The sequence below is a fragment of the Bactrocera tryoni genome, chromosome 2 (assembly GCF_016617805.1).
Source record: "Bactrocera tryoni isolate S06 chromosome 2, CSIRO_BtryS06_freeze2, whole genome shotgun sequence".
Classification (NCBI taxonomy): domain Eukaryota; kingdom Metazoa; phylum Arthropoda; class Insecta; order Diptera; family Tephritidae; genus Bactrocera; species Bactrocera tryoni.
In genome coordinates, this window is record NC_052500.1 from 16,410,369 (window position 1) to 16,424,192 (window position 13,824).

At 40.1% G+C, this 13,824-nt stretch overlaps 1 protein-coding gene across 1 annotated transcript; it reads right to left on the reverse strand.

The window, feature by feature from the left end:
- Positions 1–372: 372 nt before the first annotated feature.
- Positions 373–4,333, reverse strand: LOC120767681 (protein spaetzle 4). The gene is made up of 3 exons (XM_040093865.1): positions 4,325–4,333; positions 1,438–3,278; positions 373–910 (listed from the first exon to the last, which is right to left on the reverse strand). Exons 1-3 carry the CDS (start codon positions 4,331–4,333, stop codon positions 373–375), a joined length of 2,388 nt encoding a protein of 795 aa, XP_039949799.1.
- Positions 4,334–13,824: the final 9,491 nt, after the last annotated feature.

A 13,824-nucleotide genomic window follows, 5' to 3' on the forward strand; every position in this document is an offset into this window, starting at 1 on the left:
AATAACAAAGAATTCGATTTCGATTCGTGATAAAAAACTCAACTTTTCTCAAAACTTTCAAGTATTTTCCTCACCAAAAATTCTAATAAATTTGTTTTTCTTTTTTTTCAGGTCTTCAGAGTTCCTGTAATCGTAGTCTTGGTAAGTAAAAAAAAGTTTTACTTTTACCTTCATAAAGTTGCATCCAAAATTTTATTGTCACTTCCTCTTACTTCTTACTTTTCAAACCACTTATTTCCTCAGCTAATTTTTGACTCACTTTATACTGAAAACTTTAACTAATTTCCACAAAACTCCAGTAATATGATTTCCTAAAAACTAATGAACTAAGACAGCTTTCATTAATGTCTTTGTTGCCATCACACACTAAATCTAACCTTCATAAAAATCGAATTCATCCTTCGGTCGATACCAATCTTCGGTTGCATGTTCGTAGATCGCTTGTCTCACCAAGCGCTCAGCAACATCAATCGGATGTTGCGAGTGTTGGTCTTCCACGGAATCCATGGAATTTTCTGCTTGCGCGCCATCATTATCATCGTCGAAATCGCTTTCTTCCGCCACAGTCTCAAAATCATCCATACGTTCGGAACGTGGACTACGCGATGTGGCTCGAAACTCTGACGGTATGCCATAGCATTTACAGATGCAGCATGAAGGAAAACGAAACCAATCGGAGAAAATACCGCGACATTCATTGTGCGGATCGTATGCTAATAAACGATGTAGCCGATATTGTTGTTCACAGCGGCAACCCTCTCGACAATACATCTGTCGATTTTCATGCGTGCATTTCTCCCAATGTACATACTGCTCGAAGGGGTAGAGATTTAGCAGAGCCAACACTTCACCGCGTGTATTGTTGGCCCAAAAGGGCGCGACCACCTCCTCCTTTACTGGGCAGGCATTACTGGAAAGAAGAAATAGAGTGAAGTTAAATGGAGTGTAAATTTTTAGTATTTTTATGGAAAACAAATTTTGGGTAATATCGGTGTTTGATGACAGGGAGTTCAGGAAGCTCTGTTTCCAAGGTTCAGACGAAAAAAGGCGTTGACGTCATGGATGAAGGATACTTCACCTAAAATTAAACAGAACCTTCATCTGGCTTTACTAAAGACCAGTAGAGCTATGTAAGGCGTGACAGCCGGCCAGTATACCTAGCCTAACCTTTCCCATCCTAGGAACAGAAGTTTTGGATAAACTGTCTACAAATTTATTTCCGAACAAAATTTGTACTATCACCAAATGTGGATCCGTTTTTCTTAAGACGGAAAGTTTATGAAATACTTGTTAAGAATATTAGTAAATGTCATAAAAGATGGAACACTAAAGTCTTGTATTACTATTTTTCAACCACCCCTTCTAAAATGAAATTTAACAAACTCGACGACCACTTTAATTGCCATCTAATTCCATTTATCACAATATTTCACTTACATGCCGCGCATATTGGGAGCCGGTTTCACCTCTTGCTTCAGCGCATCTTGATACAATTGGCCATCGCGTAGCACTGGTTTCGTTGACGCAGCCGCTGTAGCACTGATTGGTGTAGTCTGCGCTGGAGTAGCTTGCGGTGCTCGTTGCGGCGCCTGCTGTGGTCTCTGAAATTTCTCACCGGCTAACAGTTCAGTGTGTGGTGCTGACGGTGCTGCCTCTACACCGGTTGTTGCAACACTTGATAAGCTTGTAGTCTTAGCAGCCGAAGATAGTTCGGCTTGTGTGGATGTGAGCTTCGTTGCGACTGTGGTTGGTGGTGTTTGCTCGACTGTCGTCGCTGCCGGCAGTTCGGCTTTATTCTCACCGTGAATATGTTGATTTTTGTTTTGAGTCAGCTCATATTTCAGCTGTGCGTTGTTTGCCAATGTTGCGGTAGACGTCGCTGTTGCCGTCACGGTTGTTGTGACGTCCGTTGCGGCGTTCGTAGCGCCAATGCTTGACAGCGTCGCCCCATTATCGGCGTCCGTTGTGACGTCTGTATTGTCGTTCGCTGTTTTCTGCGGTTGTGTAGCGGCACTGTTGTTGTATACAGGTGCTATTGCCGTGGCGGTTTGTGTACGTTCACTTTCGTTGGTCGGTTTTGATTTTAATATCGAACTTTCTTTTATGCCGCTCGTATCGACATTTGTTGCTTGCGGTTTATTCACTTGTTGCAGTTTGAGTTTTTGTGATGGCTGTTGGCCAGGTCGTTGACGTTCCACTTGTGGTTTAAGTTGTTGTTGTAGTGGTGTGGGCGCTACCGGCGCCGGTGAAGCCGGTATTGCACCGGCTGCCGGTCGCATTTTGGTTGCAGGCGTTGAAACCACCTTAAGTGTGGTCGATATGGTGGCTGTCTCGGAGTTATTTCTTTCTTCAGTCAGGGGTTTTTGCATTTGTCCGAGTTGTGGTGATTCGATGATCTGTATGTTGTCGCCTATATGTATTGCCGCGTCCTGTAGTGTGGGTATTTCATAGACACTATTCGATGCGAGATTACCATCGTCTTCGGGTATTTCAAGTATAGTTTCTTCGTGTAATACCAACTCTCCAGGTTGTTCTACATTTTCCACTAGCGGCTGTGGTTCTTCTGTGGTTGTTGTTGTAGTCGTGCGTCGGCGTAACGACGAATGTGTCGGTCTATTACGGTTAACATAAACATTGACGCGCCGTCTATGTCCACTACCATTTGCATTGCCGTTAATTCTACGTCTTAGTGCGCCGTTCGGAGGTTTCACTGGTCGCTCTTCAGCTTCCGTTTTCGCTTCTACTACGGTAGCCTCACTGGTTGTACTGCCAGTTTCGTCTTTTATGTCGTCCGGAGCGGCTGTTGTGGTGGTTGTTGTTGTGGAGACCGGTCGAAAATGCGGTTCCATCACTACATCATTGTTTTTAATACTGCCATATTCCTCCCGCGGCGCTTGCATGTATTTCGCCGCACGTGCTCTATGCGGCTCCTTCGAGTAACGTTCGGCGGCCACTTCAACATCATCGACATCGATCTCGTTGTTGAGTATCTCGTCGCGCAACACTGAAATATGTTTCACATCGCCATACATGCGTTTCATGAGTCCATGATTTTCGTGCACAAAACGCCGTACTGCATGCCAAGGATATGCCGAACCGGGTAGATGACAGTAGGCTTGTCGTGTCAGATCGCAGGGTATGGTGGCTAACATCTGTGCTCTGCCACGTCGTGAAAGCTTAGTTCCTTGTGTGCTGCACGAGTTGGCGGAATCAAAACCGAAACCCGCAGTTTGTGCACTGATGGCGACGATGAAGACCAAAAGAAAGATGATATTTGTCTGAAATGAAAAGAAATACGGAAATTTATCATTAAATAACTGTAATATCTAAAGCTTAGTACTTATTCTCTGCATATATGTAGTGTTTAAAAAAAATCGGGTATAAGGAAAATAATCACTCAGTAAAGCCACACTCTCTAAACAGCTAGAACGTGTGGAACGAGCGGTAACAGTGATGCAACAACGATGGCGCTTAATGCCGTTTTACATTTAGCATCCGTGGACATAGTCGGCAGATGCATTGCTGCGAAGGGCGGTGTCATACTCCGGGAAACTGGGCAGATTGAAGGTCCCAGAGAGGGACATTCCGGATACGGATGGATCGAAGCTCAAAGGAAAGATTGGAGTGGGAGTCTTTTGTCTGGAGTTCTCAAGCAACTGTTGTTTCGGACTGCTCGACCATTGTGGTGTCTTTCAAGCAGAAGTGCCAGCCGCCAAGGTAGCAGCAGATGCAGCTTATTTTAGGAAGGTATGCATCCACTCTGATAGCAGTGCTGCTATACAGGTCTTGAGTTCGCTGACAGTGAGTGCACGACCTCATTACCAGCAGCATCTAGTTAATGAGATGGAAATATTTTGACATTTACTACGCCACTCTCCGGCCTTCGTCAGAGTAAGGTTGAGGCATCTTGGTAGCAATAATTTTTAATTGGCTGAAATTGATATTAGTCGCCTCAATAAATTTGTGGGAGGTTCCAGGCGTTTTATCGATATGCGACGGTGTTTTTGATTTAAATCTAGGAGTTCTGGGTATCACAACGGAAAATCCTCTCTAGCAGTCCAAGTGGGATTATTCGTGGCTGCATGAGAAGTCAGTTTATTTACCTAAGATAAGAAAATAGATGACTCTCCTAAGTCACTGCTAGGTGCTAATGAGGCGATGTGATCCCTATTTGGAAACATGGATCCAAAGGCTTTTATTCTGCGTCTGCGGATTGCTATGCAGTCATTTAGCAAATGTTCTAGAGTTTCAGGCTCCCTGTCGCAGAACCGTCAATTTGCACTAGAAGTTAGGCTCATGCTTTGTAAGTGTTTCTTGAACTTACATTGGACATGTAGTCTGAGTTTGTAACCACCTATTAGCCACTTGGCATGGTGCATGCCTTGGAGTTCAGGTCCTACCATCTTAGTGGTTGCAGCGAAGCGGGCGAGCTCATCAGCCATTTCATTCCCGGCTATACCTTTGTGACCGGGCATCCAGCTAAAGTGTACTTGATTACGTTCTGATAGACTATTTAGCCGTCTCTACACTCCTGCGATTTGACCTCCAGTAGCGATTTGACCTCGTAGGCAGAGATTGCTTTAAGTGCCGTTTGACTGTCGCTAAGTATGTTTATACGTTCGTTGCGATAGTTGCGTTTGAGGTTTGTCTCTACGCACCGACTTCTGGCAAAGACGTCTGTCTGAAATATGCTCGGACTTTTGTCTGGAATATGCTCGGAAAACTTCCCATAGCTTTGTAGAGTTCGATCCGTGGTCCTGTGACATACCTAACCTAAGCTACTTTGTCTTTCAATGCTGGATATCTAAAGACTAAATCTTGCCTGAAGTAGTTAGCTTTAAGGATTTCTCCCCTGTTTTAATTTCTCCAATAAGTTAGGTAGCTAGAAATTTAGTAATGCTATCTATAGTCTAGGCCCATCACACTACATCCAGTGTTAAGGTTAATAGAAGTGAGTTTTTACTATTCGTAGGTCTAGCATTGTTTGGGAATTACCATTGTCTTAGCTTTTTTTGAAGCATTCTTTATATGTTCTGTCAGAAATAAGCTTGACTTGCTTAATTATACTGACTATTCTGCACAGCCCTATGTTCAGCAAAACTGAAAGCTGGATCTACTTAGGTTAGCCAAATTGATTATATACACTCTGTAGAAACGGCTCTGCGTTGAGTAAACGTCCTCTCTATAGTAGGACCTTGGTCCATAAGCTAGTTCCATGTTTCGCAAAGCTTCAGGAGATATGTTGCATACATTTCGGCGCGAAAAATTTTGCTAACGGTCGGAGGTATTTAATTGGGTGAGTAAGCGACTAAAGGGCTAAAAAGTTATTCAGGAGTTTCATAAACTTGCTATTTTAGTTGAGAGATCAATAAATACAAATCCGCTTTCACGAACTCGATACTAAATTAGCCCCAACTAAGGGGCAAACAGCCAAGAATGTGGTTAGCCAGCGTGGGATGATTATTTTCAGCGAGTTTGAGCGTTGATTTACTACACAAATTTTTATTCATGCACTCAAAATGCATGAAAATTTACGACTTTTTATAGCCAACTCTCCATCAATCGAGAAAAAGATGTAACCCACATGGTATTAAACTGAAAGTAAACGCGAGTGAAGCGGCTTCTTACCGCAAGCGCATGAAAACGAAAAGAGCAGAATGCGAGAAGAAAAACAAAAAGTCAGAAAACCACTCAACCGAAATGAAAAGAGAAATGCGTCAATCAAGCGAGCGTCGAACATCGCAAACAATACTAACCGATCAAGCGTTTCCAAGCCATTTCAATCATCTCACCGTCAACGTTACCCGCAAAAAGCTTTTATAACGGCACAAACAGCGTCACTACTGCAACGGGCCGGCTGAGTGAGTCGCATGACTGGGTGGGCAGACATTAGCCGACATTATCAGACGGGTACACCTCACAGCATAGCACGTTCATTGGCGGCAGCAGGTTGGTTTCACTTGCGGTTAAGTGAAAAGAGCGAAAAAAGAATGAATGAAGTAAATAGTCTCTTGGGAAAAGTATTGTCTGTTATTATCGCCATTTGCTGCACTTTTTCTCAGTTCTTTTTTCATGCTACGCGCTCATCACATTCTTGCTTTCTAATAATGTTTTTTGTTTTTTTTTTGTTTTGCTGATAGTAATCACTTTACGGTAAAAGTTGTAGTTATAGAATCAGGTGGTGCAATTGACGGTGATTGTTGTTGTAATGCCAGAAAATATTTAAATAGAAAAAAAAATTGTTTTGGACAAATGCTGCTGAGTTGACAATTCTTCGCTGAATATAAATCCATGTCTGTTCCAGTTATGTAAACACTACTTCCATGAGAACAGAGCTTGTGAAGGCGGTATAGATAGAGCTTAGATTGAAGGTAGGTTAGCTGGCTGATGCCTCGAAGTGGAGTACAGTGTCCAGTTAGAACTTCTACAACTATTGAAAGGTGAGCCTTGCTGAGCGCGAAGAACTCCATAGACCTCTTCCGATTTACCCTGTGCCAAAAAAATCTTGCGACTGCACAGCCGTCCAGTAGCAAAACACAGGAAGCCAACATAACTCCTACCTGTTCCCTTTCTGCAGTTATTGAAACTGGCACCTGTCCAAGTAAGCTCATCTGCCTTACAGTTTCCTGCAATATCGCTGTGGTCAGGCACCCACACCAGACTGATAGTGGATAGTCGCCATTCTTAAGGAGGATGCTCTCTGGTGAAGTATATTGGTCTAAGACAGGAAGACGTGAGTTGCTTGAGCCATATGTGAAAAATCGTTACTAGCCACTCTTTCCTCACTTGCGTGAACATAGTTATAGCTCCATCCTCCCGTATCTCCGTATAGAAATGGTCAGCTGAGTCGATTTAGACATGTCCGCCTGTCTGTATATCTGTTTAGATCAGATAACTACATATTTCACAAGAAAATTTTGTCCACAAGCTATTGTGTAGACGCCGTTAGATCCTCTAGAAGGTATTGTTTGGTGTGCTCTATGGACAGAGGTAATCATTAGTCCACATTGCTTCAAAATATAGAGCCATGATTAATGATTTTTTCGTGCCTGAATTGGAGGATGTTGATGTGGTAGAACATTGGTTCCAACAAGATGGTCGCTAAATGTCATACAGCCAACGAAACAATCAATTCATTGAAGGTCACTTTGGGTGAATGGATTATCTTGCGTCGTGGACGTGTGGCGTATCCTCTACGATCGTGCGACTTAACACTGCTGAACTATTTTTTTGTGGGATTATGTGAAGTCTACGCAGATAAGCCCAAGACAATTGACGCCTTGTAAGAGATACCACATATCTAAAAAACACCCTTTAGTATCTATAAAAAATGCGCCTGTGAGAGGTGTTATAGCTCAGGTGCACCCGAAGTTAACGATATTTCTTGTTTTTAAGTATTTTCATACTTATTTATGAATCCACTTTTTTCGTTTTTAATTTCGTGATACATATTTGTTAATACTCCCCATTTTGGAAATAATATAATAATCTAATTGTTTCCAACAATTTCCAAACTTTTCACATATAAACCAATCAAAGCATATCTCTAATTTATGGTCTCGCTTTTACTTTTCAGTAAAACCTTTCCATTTCCCCATACATTTATGTACGAATGCACACTTGTATGCAAATATGTTTGTAATCAATATAAATGTGCTGCATAATTTCCATGTCGATGCCCTCTAAATGCAGTGAAAGCTTTTCAAAGCGTAACTTGGCTGAGTGATTGTCTATACTCGCTGACCGGACGGCCGACTGACTGCCGGATATACGCTTCACCTTCATCAACATGGCAAATTGTACATAATGAAAGTGGTTTCATGCCCTGCTGGAAAATAGGAACAATAACATGAGGAAGAAGAGCCAGTTCATGTGTATAAAAGCAGTATATCCCATTTTAACGCATCTTTCTTTTATAAGACTTTAAGTTAGTTCTTAAGGACTTGGCTTAATTGTTGCTGGATTTAATTCAGATATATCTACTAGATATATCTCTTTTACAAAAAGAGTTTCGTGATAAGTACTAAGTTGATAATAGGGTTTTCCAGAATTTTTATAGCCGTTTTATTTCCAGGAAGTTTAGTTATCACTAAACGGTTTTGGATTAAAATTTGCTTATATAGGGTAGTCGAAAAAGTCTTTTCGTATTTCTAATCAAACTTCAACTTTTTTTTTATATTTATAATTAACTTTAATGAACCAAATATGCACCATTTTGGACGATCACTTTTTGCCATTTTTCCGATAGAGACATTATTCCATCAGTGTAAAACTTTTCTGGTTTCTCGGCGAAAAACTGCGACAAGTAATTTTCACAGGCTTCTCTTGAAGCCAACTTTACTCCATTAAGGAAGTTCTGCATTGACCGCAAAAAATGGCAGTCCGATGATGCACGGTCAGGGCTATATGGTGGATGCATCAAAACTTCCCAGCCAAGCTATCCCAGTTTTCGCCGATTCATCAAAGATGTGTATGGTTTATCGTTGTCCTGATGGAAGACGAAGCCCTTTCTGTTGATCAGTTCTGGCCGTTTTTTCGGTTGCTTGCTTCAATCTCATCAGTTGTTGACAGTAAAATGTAGAATCAATCGTTCGACCTGGCTGGAGCAACTCATAGTGGATGATTCCTTTCCAATCCCATCAAATACTCAGAACAACCTTTCGAGGCGTCAATCCTGGGTTTGAGACCATTTGTTGAGCTTCACCACGCATGGACCTTTTTCTTTCATCTTTTTCGCACATTATTGTCCTATTTGATCCACTTTTCGTCTCCTGTTACCATTCGCTTCAGAAATGTTTAGATTTCATTTCGTTTCAGCAAAGAATCGCAGATGTTAATTCGGTCCATTAAATTCTTCACAAACTATCCATGTGGTACTCAAACATCGAGCTTCATTTGTGACGATGAATGTTAAGTTCCTTAGAGATGTCATGGCTGCTTATATGACGGGCCTGGTCATTCTTTTCCATGCCAGAGCGAGGTGCATGTTTCACAAATTTGCGATTTTATTCGGAGGATATGGATGCTTGAAAAAGCAAGTCCACAAATTTGTCAAGATCCCTCTTAAAAACAAAATTTGATGTTAGTTTCAACAGTTCAAATAAAAGTAGTTTTTCGTGAAATATTTCCAATGGGTACGAATATTTTGCATAAAAAAGCATGTACAGATGTTTGTTAAGATCGATTTCAGAAGAAAAAAAATATTTTTGGTGTTATATTATACTTGGTCCCCAGACCTAATCCCAGTCTTCTATAAATATAAATAGAAGTTTTCACTGCAGATACGCTAAAGATGAACCTCCCTGGTGTCAAAGGAACCGTTTCATAGATGACATAAAGTTCTTTGCTTAGCCATACGAAGTTTATTGGTTTATCTGAGTCATTCAAGACCGACTATGAATTGCTTTGGGAATATTTTTTCAATAAATGCTTAATTTTTTTTACCGGTTGAACAGATCAAGAACTTCTTATTGAACTTTACTACTATGTCAATGTGATCTAAACACCCTTACATTCTCTTTACTTTCACCCTTACATTTCTATTAGCTTTTCCTACAGGGTGGGGTAGGTATTTATGGCAGACGCACAAGCATATAACTAAACAGCTAAATAAATGTATTATTGCACAACAATGTATATTTAATGCATGCATTCCAACGACACCAACAAATGTCACAACCAAATATTATATAATACAATAAAAATATATATTTTTTTCACAACGACTGCAAGCTATTAAAACACCCATAAGATTTGAATATAGTTATTAGAAAAAAACAACAGTTAAAAGCCAGAAGATATTCGTAAATCGACACGCTAAATGAAAACTAATAGAAATATTAATTTTTAAAAGCAATAATAACAATAAAAGACGTGAAGACAACCAGCAGCGTCACTAAAATGCACCACAGCTCGTATGCGGGTTTACTGCTGTTGTGGCTGATGGTAACCGGTTGTAAACTGATTTTTTTTTTGTTTTGTTATAATTTTATGCATCTACGGATTTGCTGGTTATGTCAGCAAAGAAACCTAAGAGCAACAACTAATATTATATTTTGCACAACAAGGACTTATCAGCTAATAGAAATGCTGTAAAATTATATTGATATTGTGGACTAAAATCGTTGTCTTACGTTTAAGTTAAGCGGAAGATTTGAAACAAATTTAAATAAAAATTTTTCTATAATTATTTAAATATAAAGGGTGATCCATTTCGAGGTTCTCCACTTAAAAAAAAAAACATATAAACTTCAAATTTAATGGGGAATGTTTATTATCATTCGAAAGAACATTCATTGATGTTTAGCTCCAAGGCATGAATCGAAGCGGGATTGTCCGTATAGACTTTAGACTTTACATATCCCCACAGGAAAAAGTCTAAGGGTGTGATATCACACGATCTTGGTGGTGAATCAACAGGACCAAACGTGAAATAATGTGCTCACCGAATTGATTAACCATTGATTTACGCGATGTGTGAGAAGTGGCGCCGTCTTGCTGAAACGAAATGTCCCCGAGATTTATCATTATTGAACAAAACGTTGCATATTTGACCTAAACCGGATCAGATTTACCAGACCTTATATGTAGGGTTTCTATAGTACTAGCCATAGTTCATTATTATGGTCACTTGAAACAGTTTATATCGACTCCATACCTATGTAACTCCTACCTATATAACAAACATAGACATAGTCACCGACAAATGCTCGTATATATTCAGATATACATACATATATAGAGTAAACATAAATTTCTATGCACCCATAACTCCACGGTCGTTTTACTTGTCCGCCGTTAGCCGCTAGCTAGTAAAAGTGTTAGATAATCCATACAAATTTCTTTGTTCCGCCTTAATTAGCATTTTGATTTATGTATTTATGTGCAGGCGACATTTGTATAATTGTTTTTGGACCTCAATCGTTAATCGTTATGTTAATCGGCTTTATTTTTCCCTCTTCGATTTATGTTGATTACTATTTTTATTGCGCGTATTTTATGGAAATGAAAAGTGAATATCTGCACGTTGATTCACCTGTTGGCTTATTATTTATTGTTTATGACGGCGTTTCTTGTGCCTTTGAGAGCTTGAAGTTAATGTGATAAGTTTTTTCTTGATTGTGTGTGGACTTCGATTTTGTGTCTATGTGTGCATCATTAAAGTTTCATAAAGAAATCTAATATATATTTTAAGTTATCACCAAATGATTTATGATTTGATGTGCGAAATTGCGTAAGTACAAAGAATTTCAACACTAAATGATAGAGATGAAATAATAAGACCTAAAATTTATTACGTTGGATAATTATTTAAGCAATTTAGCGGTCGCGTTTGGAAAAGTATTTTATTAAGGGTAGGCTGAAAAATATTTAGCATTTTAAGGAAAGTCGCAGTTGCTTGGTGGAATTTGATTTTATTATGCAGCAAATTTGTCATCGAAGGCAATTTTTGTAGTACTATGTGTATTTCCCTTTAAAATATTTCTCACCCTCGCCGCATTGTTGTTCCTCAGGCGGGTAATTGCTATTTACACTTCTTCATGGTCGATCCCGCACGTGTCAGCAGTCTGTTTTCTCCCCGCTGCGACACGGCGCTCCCCATCGTGCCAGCTATTCTTTTGCATTTTCCGATAACCAATGGTTGCAACTGTATGTAAGGAGCTTAAAATGCAGTCTCACAGTTGCCTTATACCGAGTTGTTGACGAGTGTTCTAAGAGAGCATGTACTAGTCGAGTCGAAAATCGTTCGGCTGTCGTTTGTGATTGCAGCTTCTTGCAGGCGGGCTGCAGCAAGATAGTGTCCGATCTGGTTGGTGGCTTGTCGATCCGGAGACAGCCAGGTAGCTTGGTGAATTTTTCTATGCTGGAATCTAGTACCATAGATAACCATATTTCGGGCCCCGGCGAAGTCGATCAGCCTCAACCCATTTGGGGATGTTTCCTCGTGGAGGCTGAATTTACCGATTGTTGTGACAAAGATATCTTCTTTGCCCACTCTGGCGTTAAAGTCGAGAAGCACAATTTTGACATTGCGGCGGGTGCAGCTCTCATAGGTGTGCACCAAGTGCTCATAGAAGATATCTTTGGTAACATCGTCCTTCTCTTCCGTCGGCGCGTGGGCGCAAATCAGCGATATGTTGGAAGAGCCTCGCTGTGATGCGGATTGTGGTGGTGTGTGATTCACCGGGGAGTCTCTTTCCCACCACGAATCCCACACCAAACATGCTTTCTTTTATATGGCCACTGTCCCGCCGATCGCATTTCTTGGACAGCAGTGATGTCAGCCTTTACTCTTACGAGGACATCAACCAGCTGGGCAGCGGCACCTTCTCAATTAAGAGACCGGACATTCCAGATGCATGCTCTCAAATCGTAATTCTTAGTTCGTTTGCCATGGTTGCCATCAAAAGGGGGGTCTCGCATCCGAGGCAGTTAGTAATTTTTCGTTGGGCGCATTTTTTATGCGGCCGGTCTAAAACCCATCGCGCAACCCCTTCTCACTTTAGCTCGCCTTCGAACGGATTTTCTTAGGCTACCCAGAGGATACTTGGTCTAAATCCGGAAGTCGTGAGCTACTTGAGCCATATGTAAAAGAATCGTTTCTGGCCACTTCCAAGTGAATGGTGATCAGAGAATTTTCTTCACTTGCGTGAACTTCTACACATATTGTAATAATATATTTTTGATTTCTGGTTTTGAGATAAATTTAAGCAAAAAACTCTGGCTGCTTTGTTCGTAGGTCCTCCTGTCGATCCGCTACCAGATCAAGGGAATCCACATTTTTGTCTATTTGATTCTGTGAACGTCATCATTTTTTATTTATTTATTTTTACTAAATTACATGTTTCTTCAAAAAATTCACAAAAAAAAGATTTTTTCTGACTTGCCAATGCATAAAACCCCTTAAAACTTTCCCAATTTCAATGTGGTGCAATTAAATGTACCTTTGGATTTTTCCATTTTCTTTTCAAGTTTCCTTTCATCTCTAATGATGCATAACGTTGACTACTCATTCATTACAAATGTATGTTGTTAGATATAAATCGCTCTTTTTGGTTTTCTAAGTTTCGGAAATTGCTCTGCGTACTTTCATATATTGGTACATACATATGTACATGTGTGGTATGTGCGTACACATACATGTCTTTAATTAGATATTATTAATTTCCTGTGATTACCAAGTTCTCCTTATGATTTACAACGAGAAAGCGAAAGTAGTAAAAAGTAATTAAGTTTTGTGGTTTCTTACTTTCGTTTGTACTTCATTGTATGTATGTATGCGGTGTGTGGAATGCAATTCGATTGAATTATGTGGCCACTTATACATACATATATAATTGGTTTCATAAATGTACAATGGCCTTATCGAAGTATCTATGGAGTGGCATTACGTCGAAAAAATATTTTGAAAGAAATAAAGAAAATAAAATTGTTCGAGATAGCTGAATTTTTTAAGATAAGGAAGCAACAGACATGTGGTTCATGAAAATTTTTAGTAGGCGAAAGCTTTGGGCTAAGTGGTTCTTGCGAGAGTTCCTATTCCATCGGTACATCGTGCCAGAAATCTATAAAGACGAAAGCAATATTGCAGGAATTTAGCTCAAAATTCTTAGGAGCTCGCCAAACGTCAGTTTTTCAAGTTGAAGAGGTATTTGCCGCGGCTCAGAGCTATTTTCTATAAAAGGCAAGTTTACCTTGTGAGTTTTTCCAGTTGTCCGATCTCGAAAATTTGCTCGCTGGAAGGAAATATAGCGACAATGACGAGGTACCCTTCGATACTCAGATCTAAATTATAGAAAAAAGTAAGTTTACTTTCGAAAATTA

What these genes read in the sequence shown, in the direction of transcription:
- LOC120767681 (XM_040093865.1), bottom strand. An exon ending in GCTCCCAATATGCGCGGCAT is followed by an intron (nt 911 to 1,437) that starts GTAAGTGAAATA and finishes TCTTCTTTCCAG; the next exon opens with TAATGCCTGCCCAGTAAAGG.